At 45.2% G+C, this 8,926-nt stretch overlaps 1 protein-coding gene across 1 annotated transcript; it reads right to left on the reverse strand.

Annotated features, from left to right (window-relative positions):
• Positions 1-750: 750 nt before the first annotated feature.
• Positions 751-8,459, reverse strand: ESX1 (ESX homeobox 1). Its single transcript, XM_045994801.1, has 5 exons — positions 8,445-8,459; positions 5,742-6,012; positions 5,239-5,557; positions 4,132-4,177; positions 751-1,092 (listed from the first exon to the last, which is right to left on the reverse strand). The coding sequence occupies exons 1-5, from the start codon at positions 8,457-8,459 to the stop codon at positions 751-753; spliced, it is 993 nt and encodes a 330-aa protein (XP_045850757.1).
• Positions 8,460-8,926: the final 467 nt, after the last annotated feature.

Genomic DNA, 8,926 nt, shown 5'->3' on the forward strand with positions numbered 1-8,926 from the left:
GGGAAAACGACAGTAATAGGTTTTTTTGGTCTGGGGGTGGGGATGAGAAAACAGAGAAGAGCCCCTTTCTGACCTCCTTGGAGCCCCTTCTTGTGTCTGAATTGGAATGATTCCTATTTCCCTATCACTTCCACAAAATGGACAGCAGTGAACGGAATTGAGAATTTGGTTGTCACATTCACTTAACAGCCCTGTGAGTAACTTCTTAGGAAGTTTGTCTCACAGTCTGTGGCTGTTGAGCTTCTTGGCATGAATGGGACATGGCCCTGCCTGGAAACACACTGCCCTCTCATCAGAGACTCACCCCTTCCCAACTTGCACAGGGATGTGCTCCAAATGGGGCAGGGTGGGGATGAACATTGTTGAGGATGGGGCATGTGGAAGATTGTGTGATCCTATAAATCAGCATGGGCACTTGGAAAACTATGGTGTGCATGGCCTCTTGATGGTGACTCAGGACTCAGGGGTATTATGTTATGAAAGGTGGCCTCTTTGACATTCCGTTGGAACGTCATTCCCTTAGTAATTCACATGTATACCCCATTTATCACATTAGGCACTAAAAACCAATAGGTTATTTATTTTCAACTTTATTGAAAATACAACATGCCCTATCAAGAACAAAAGGCACTGATTTTTTCAGTTATTCAATTCATTTAACAGCTATGTGAAGAATTACTTGATGTGCTATGCACAATTTATATCTAGCAGAAAAAAATACTCTGGAAAAATTGTCATAAAGACCACACTTCAGAAAATGGGCCCTGCGAAATGACCATTGATGACAGGGGCCCATGCCATGCCTACAGGGGCCAGAGCAAAGGGAGGCAAAAGTGGTGGAGGTGGCATTGGCAGCATGGGTGGCCCGGGGGGCAGAGGTGGCCCGGGGAGCACGGGTGGCAGTGGAGGCCCAGGAGGCATGAGCCCCCGAGGCACCAGAGGAACACATCCCCATCCGGGTTCTAGAACAGGGATAGCATAGGGCCCTTCAAAGATCAACCCCACAGGAGGGCCCCAAGCAATGGGGGCCAGATTTCTAAACAGGGCCCTCTGGTGTCGTCTCCACTTGGCTCTTCTGTTCTGAAACCAGACCTTCAATCAGAGGGAAAAAAAGGGATTGATTTAATACTTGAACAGTCAATGTCACAATAGAAAACACACAACATGCAATGTTGCCATTGAACTTCTAAATGGGGGTGATGCGGCTGAGTTATGTCCTTATTACTAAAATAACTTGGGAAAGCAAACCACATACCTTCCTTCAGCTAATCCTTAGTGAGTCATGGCTAGTCCAGACTTGGGCACACTGGTTTGTCTCTCTTCCTGTTTTTAATATTCTTTAATGTTTATCCCTCCCAGGTTTTGGATGTTAAGTCTAAGTGAAAAAGTGCACTGGCTCCCTGATGTTAATGCCTATGCCTGGCAACAGGATGAAGAGACATTGGCTCATCAGCTGTCCAGCTGCTCCCACTCCCTCTTCACCGGGGGAAGTGTCACGCTGGCCATGGGGGAGGCTTAGCATGGTATAAAGGTGGGCCTGATGGTAAAGTCATGCTGATGGGAACCACCCCCGTTTCGAAAAACTCCTCTTCAGTCTGAAGTTACTAATCCATAGGAGCACATTGCAGTTTTAGACAGAAAAGTTTCCTTCAGTGATGTTTAAGGGATCATTCTTCCAAGCCTTGTGAGAATTAAACAAAGAAGTATGTCAAAGGAGGCCTGATTATGGGGTTCCAGGGACTGCTGGGATGTGAGTTGCTGAAGCCCCTCACACTGCCTTGCTATTTTAGCCTTTGGGGTCAAGGAAAGTTTAACCTAACCGAATCCAAATTCAATAAACTGAAAATTTTTTTCCCCAGATTAAGAGACTGGGTACCCCATTGTCATGACTATCATTTTTGCATGATCCCATCTACTTTACCCTCCAAACCTCCCTGGGCTCAGGAGAAGGTCTTCTCATTCAGCTCTAGCTACAGTTCTAGGATCCTGGACAGAAGCTGCGGTGACCCACAGGGACGGGGCACCTTAGGTCCTGCCAGCTCCACTCCTTAACTAGGGGGGCTCCAATCCCATCACTTATTCCTAAGGCCAGAAGGTCCAATTACGCATTTAAGGAAGATGTTCAACAACAATGGGAGTAGGTAGGGCTCACAAAGGAGGATCCTCCCTGAGTGTTTGCCAACTATTAACAAACAAACAGATGAAAAAGTTGTCAGTTAGACTTTACTGTCCTCTTGGCATACTAGTTAATCAGGTTTACATTGTATTTAATCATTTTGGAAGTTCCCAAACTGCAGTATTTTAATTGAGACAAAGGGCCTTTTCTCTCTCTGGGCAGCTACCTTTTCTCTCTCCCATCTTAGGATTTGGGGTCCTGCTGGATGAATATACTCTGAAAAAAAGTCAGTGTAGTAGAACTTATTTTGGAGAGACTCTAATCTATCAGTGGCGAAATCTCCCTAAACCTTAATAAAGCCCACATCTGGCAAATTTTGCTATGGGCCAGTATTAGGTCCATATTCACTATACTGGTTTCATAAAAGAGATCTACTATATTTGCAAAAGGTTGGGGGGAAGCATCTTTTATAAAGTTTCTTGGAGGAAATTCATGTTGCAAAGCTTGAAAATATGTGAGAGCATAGTCTTTTTCCCTACTTGGATTTTCTGGCTCATTATCCCTTCAGAAATCCATTGAGAGGACTACATAAACCCAGGGAGGGGGAAAAGCAACTCAGCAAACCTCTTTATTTTCTCTGAGATTACTTTGCCTGCCTGAGAAAGTAGAGGAATTGTCCTATTTCTTTGATGAGCCTATGATTTTCTATGACCTCAGATAGTCACCTATTTGATCCCACGACCAATAAATTAATAATCACTTCCTGAAAAGTGTTTTAAATTAACACAAGTGGGGCGCCTGGGTGGCTCAGTTGGTTAAAACCATCTGCCTTCGGCTCAGGTCATGATTCCCAGGGTCCTGGGATCAAGCCCCACATTGGACTCCCTGCTCCAGGGAGCCTGCTTCTCCCTCTCCTTCTGCTTGCTGCTCCCCATGCTTGTGTGCTTTTTCTCTGTCAAATAAATAAATAAAATCTTTAAAAAAATAAATTAACACAAGTTAGAATCTGGCCTGAAATGAGAGCACTCTCATAATCAGATTCCAGAAAACCCACCTTTTCAAAGTATTACTACCCAAAAAAAGGGAAAAAATTCTTAGAGTGTTAAAAATTCCTCATGACAATATTCATTTATACATTTGGTAGCTTCATAAAGTTGAATTTGTGTGACATCTGCAATGCATATATTTGAATGTATACAATACATAACTAAACTTCCATCTCTTTTTAGGACCATGGAACTTTATTAAAATTTGTTCCTTTTTTTGGTTCCATTCTTCAAGACAATTTTCCTTTCCCCATTACTACCATAATCCTAATATTTTAGCAATGTTTCAGGTGGACATCAAAGTCTTCCAAAGAATTAAAAATTTAAGGCTGTCACTCTCTATGTTGCTTTACAAAAACACTTAAAAAATATCAGTAGGAAGTAGGATCAGGTACTTGGGACTTTAAAGCTACCTTCCCACCCCAGTTTCAGTTTACTAAACATATATTAGTTACTCATGCCAAGTGTTCTCCGTGTGAATTACTCCTTCACCCCAATGTCTGAATATTTATAAACTTATTCATTTAGTCAAGAGCTTACACCTGGTTTTAAATATCTCAAGTAATTTAGTACGGTTAAACCTTCTTTTAACCTAGCTCTTCAGTGCATTAATTTGTATACTTCCCGCATGGGATTGAGCCCCAACATGATTCTACATAGAAATATTCCTTTATGGAGGACTAACATCCTTCCTGAAAGATACCAGTGTTAAAAGGAGGGGAACTTTATTGGGGAAAACAGTGTTTGATTTTTTTTTCCATTAGGAAATCATATTTCTGCTGGTAGTGGGAAATTTCCAGAAGCTCCAGCTTATCTATCCCATTTCCCATCCCAAAGGCACCCAATGTTCAAAACTTATTTGTGAAACATGGAAACAAACCACATCAACTTCAGAATGTCCAGGACAAAATCTCAAGTATGTTTTAGAATGGCGGTCCTGTACCAAGCGCTCTTTTAAGATTTACTGACCTGCACTCTGGCTTCAGTCAAATTCAGACGTCCAGCAATCTCTTCTCTGTGGGAGGAAAATTGCAAATGTTTAGTATTTGGAGTTGTGGATAAAATGAAATATATCATGTATATTATTTCTATCCCCCCTCCCAGTGCAGTTTTCTGTAATACAGCTTGAGGCTTGCTTTAAGGAGTTTTCTCACGGACAACTTATCTCTATTAAATAAGATAGAAAAAGGGAACATATATGAAAGTTCCTGGTAGTGTGCCTGTTGACCATGACTCAATGAATTTTTCTGTTTGTGGAAAGGCAGAGAACAACCCTGGAAATCTTTTCTTGGGAAAAGATTTATTTATTTATTTATTTTCCTGTGAAAATAAATAAAACTCCAAAACCCTTTAAAGTGGAGTTCTGAACCAAGCAGAGTACTTCCAGGGTTTATTGTAAAGGGAGAGGGGGAATTCTCAAGGAGGAACTCCAAACCGTTGGCCAAGCGCTCGAGGGAGATTCTTTTTTTGCCCTTTGGTGGGCAAAGCCTGAATACCGCAGAACCAGAAAAAGTGCCGCTAAAACCTCACACAGATACGTCCGGATCCTCTCCCTGCCCCCCGCCCCGCCCCTCCCCGCATTCTTGCTGGGCCAGAATAGGCCGCCCCTCCGTACACTACTGCGATCCGCGATCCCACCACAAGGGTTTCTTGCCCGCTGGCTTTTTAAAAGCTCGAAACTCTGCCTCCAGGAAATAGCGCTCCACGTGGCAGAGCCGAGACTAAGGTGAGGCGAACTCGCCTCGTGCGCAAAATTTTAAATGCGCGAAAAAACTGAGCAATTGCGATGAATATTCTAAATCAATATTAAAAATACAAAAATTAACGCAAAAACTCACGATGAACAAAATACCAAAATTTTAGATAAAAGCGGGATCAGCCCGCCTTCCCTTAATCGCTTCACCCTAGTTCCGCTACTGTCTCATTGCCCCAACCTCTGAGAGCAAGGACGGACCCTGGCGCCCTCGAACCCCCTAGGTGGCTTTTGGCTCAAGAAAGGAGGAAAGGGGTCCCGGGAGAAAGCCCAAGATTCTGAGGCTCCTGGAGAAGTGCGCGCATGAGGAACAAGCCACTTACCTCGCGAACACGTCGGGGTAGTGGGTGCGATGGAAAATGCCCTCCAGCTCCTGCAGCTGCAGCTGGGTGAACGCGGTGCGGTAGCGGCGCTGCTTCCTCTCCGCGACCAGTGGCCCCTGCAGGGCCGGGGGGGCCGGCTCCTCCTGCTGTTGCGGGGGCTCTAAGTCGCCGCCAATGCCTCCCTCCTGGTTTTCCTCGTTCGGGGAGCTCCGCTCTCCCGCGCCAACGCAGTTTGCCGCCGCCGCTTCGCGCTCAGGTTCGGACCGTGTATCCTCCCCTCCTCCCATTAGAACCAACGAAGTTAAGGTTGGCTTCGCATCTGGGAAAGGAAAAAAGCAAAAAAGAGGCCGGAGCGTTGGAGCCCACGCTGCGTGGGCTGAGGAGGCAAGGGATTGAGATGGAAGATAGAGGGCGATAGCCGAGCCGCGGCCCGTCCACCCGACCCTCCCAGGGAAGTTCCTCTCCTGCAGTTTGCCAAAGCACCTGTCCCCGTCTACACTGACCATACTGTTCCTCCTCCACCTCGACCCCCAGGCTGCGGTAGCCGGCGTCGTAGGGGCTGCAACCGAAATTACGCTGCATGTCCGCAGTGCTGTCGATGAAGCCTAGCGCAACCGCAAATTCTTCGCTAGGGTCGGTGGCGAGAGCTGGGACTAATCGCCCGGTGGGTGCTCTTCTGACGCCGGGACCTGATCTGGCGCGGAAACTGAGACTTGCCCGCCTTATATAGGGGGTACGTTCAAAGTGTACGCGCTCGCGTCGGTTAGACGCCCTCTATTAGCGTTCACATTACCTCGGGTTGGTGTCGGTGGGACCTGACGGGGGCGCACTGGCGGTCGGGGCGCGTAAGTAAAATAGGGCGAGTGTTTGCAAGAATGGGCATGCTTGTGTGGGAAACTGAGACTCCAAATCGCAGTTTAACTGACTTCTCCCAACTAGGACGAAATATCTGATTGGAGGATGGGACTGTACTGGATGGAGAAAGTAGTTTTGGAGGGTGGGGAGGGGCAAGACTTCACTCTGGATCCAGGAGTTCCTGGAGGAATGTTTGTAACATATTCCTCCGCGCAGCGTTCGATGTTCCCCAGACCGCAAAGGAAGCGGTGTCTCTTGCTTCCTCAGGGGGAAAAGATGGAGAGATAGGGCTGCAGAAAGTGAGAAGCCCTCAGCGACTCACGTACGCTAAAGCGAAGTTAGTCTACCCTGCGTGGGGCTCTGAGCGCCGCTCTCCCCTCCTAGAACTTGGTGACTAATGGATAGCATTATTTATTTCTGTTCTATTTGTACTCAAAATCCGAGTATCGGGCTAGTGATTAAGACGAAAGAATTAGCTTGGAGCCTGTTTGCACTGGGTGTTTGCGATCTGTTCCCGGGTGTATCCCGGGAGAGGTGGTTTGTAGTCAGGTTTACTGAGCAGTCCGGGTGGTCACATGCGCGCTGGGAGAAACCCAACCTGCCTCTTGAGAAAGCTCCAAGGACTTCAGATTTTTAGTAATGAACCCACGTCGGAGTGCAAGTGTAGAAACCTGCCAAGTGCTTAGTGCATCCAAGAATGCTGTGCTGCATGGGCTCCTTCCTTCGGTTCCTGGCACGTGCAAAGTTTGCTGTGCGTCTAACTGCAGCCTTGCTCAGCAAGGCGCCGACAGCGCGCCTTATTCCAGGGCCAGTATTGCAGCAGGCGCCTAAAGCGCGCCTTATTCCCAGGACAGTGTTGCAAACCTGGGAAGAGTTCCCGCCTTTCCCACTACTTCTCCACTTCCCTTTTCTACAGTTATCTTCCCGAGCTGGTTTTCTCCACGAATGTGCCAAATAAAAAAGGACTGGGACACGATAGAAGGCTCTATGGTTCTTTCTCCAAGAAGTGTTTGCAGGGGCTCCAGGACATGTTAATGTCCTTTATATTTAAGAATAACTTCTAATAGTGGACCCTCTGCTTGACACTGTACACAATTTATCCTACTTTTTACCTTTACAACCACCATTATTATCATCCCCCCCCCCCCTTTCTTTAAAAACAGAAAACCGAGCCCTCAGGAAGCCAGGTACCGTGCCCATCCATGGTCATACCAGCAAGTTTGACTAGAAAGTCCGTGCACTTTTCACCTTATTACTTATTACTTTATTTTAAAAGGGTACATAATGGGGAGGTTCCAGGCAGGAGTGGAGGGGGAAGGTATTTTGGGGAAGAAGATTATTGGGCAGAGTCTTAAGAAATCCCGAGTGCCAGGGGTTTCCTCCTCCTCCTGCTCTGCTTCAGGCTTCATTCTATTTGCTGTCTCCCGAAGCCTGAAGTTTGGGATTCAAGAGTGCGGAGTTTTCCAGCCTGTGTCTTCACTTTTTCTCAAAACTGAGAGGACACTGACGGGGGAAAAGGGTGCTACATGCATTGGCTGCTGAGCTAGTTACTTGCAGACACAGGAGGGAGAGGTGAGGAGACTCACCCTGCATTGGGGCCACATTAGGACTTTTCTGGACCCTAGGTGTTCTTGCCTTCTTGGGCCCCTTCCTCCATATATATGTGTGTGTACACACACACACACAATGTAAATATATAAATATATATTGTAATATATAATATAAATGTATTTTATAATATATAAAGAGATATAAAATATATTTCACATATATTTAATATATATTTCACATATATTTAATATATATTTATATATATTTCACAACTCTGTTGGTATAAAGATAAATGTAATGTGCCTTAGGTTATATTAATTTTTTCTTTTGATTTAAAAAGAAATTAAAACATTTTCCCGGGCTCCTAAAAGTATGGTGGATGGTGGGTACTGTGACTGCTGTGACTAATGGAGAAATCCCCCTGCCTCATGTTCCCAGAGGTGGCAGGTGGGAAACCAGCTAATAGGTGGTTAGCCGACCAGTTCATTTTCAAAAAGAGGTCAAGGGATGGCAACTCCATAGCCCCTGTCTGACTTTAATCAAGATATTTCTTCCTCAGTCTGGCTCTTGCTGAGTTCTGCTGGCCTCCCTCTCTTTGGGCCAGATACCTGAGTGAATATTTTCAGCTTAAGATGAGTTATTACACAAGAGATATATACAGGTTATAGTTACGGGTGTGTAGTAGCTTACTTAGTATATCCGTAACAGCTTAGGTGTGTTCTCTCGCATCTTACATTTCCATGGTTTACCCCAGCATTTTCTAAACCTTATTCGTGTGCCTGTCACTCATTTTGCCATACCTGGATACCAGCCATGGTAGTATTTAATTAACATGTTTACTTACATTGATTAACTTTTTGAAAACCTTAAATACCTAATTGGACCTCGTGCTAGGCAAAAATAGCTATGACTTCAAGGGTTTTATATACCAGATTTATGGGAGGTAGAATGTGACAGTAGTTGAGAGCAGGAACCCTGGAACCAGAATGCTGGTGTCTGAATCCTAGGTTTGTTACTTGTTAGCTAGATAACCTAGTGAGGTGCTTATTCTTGTGCCTTTGTTTTTCTCATCTGCAAAATGGGAATAACTAATAATACCTACTTCATGGGGTTGTTGTGAGGATTAGTGGGAATGATAACAGTAGCTAATGCTTAGATAATTATGACTATGTGGCAAGCACTGTTCAAAGTGCTTTCTATATATTAACACATTTAATTCTCATAGCAACCCTATGGAGGTAGATACTGCTGTTATCTTCGTTTTGTGCATAATGTTATTGAA

Source organism: Meles meles, chromosome X, assembly GCF_922984935.1.
Source record: "Meles meles chromosome X, mMelMel3.1 paternal haplotype, whole genome shotgun sequence".
In the NCBI taxonomy this organism is placed as follows: Eukaryota; Metazoa; Chordata; class Mammalia; order Carnivora; family Mustelidae; genus Meles; species Meles meles.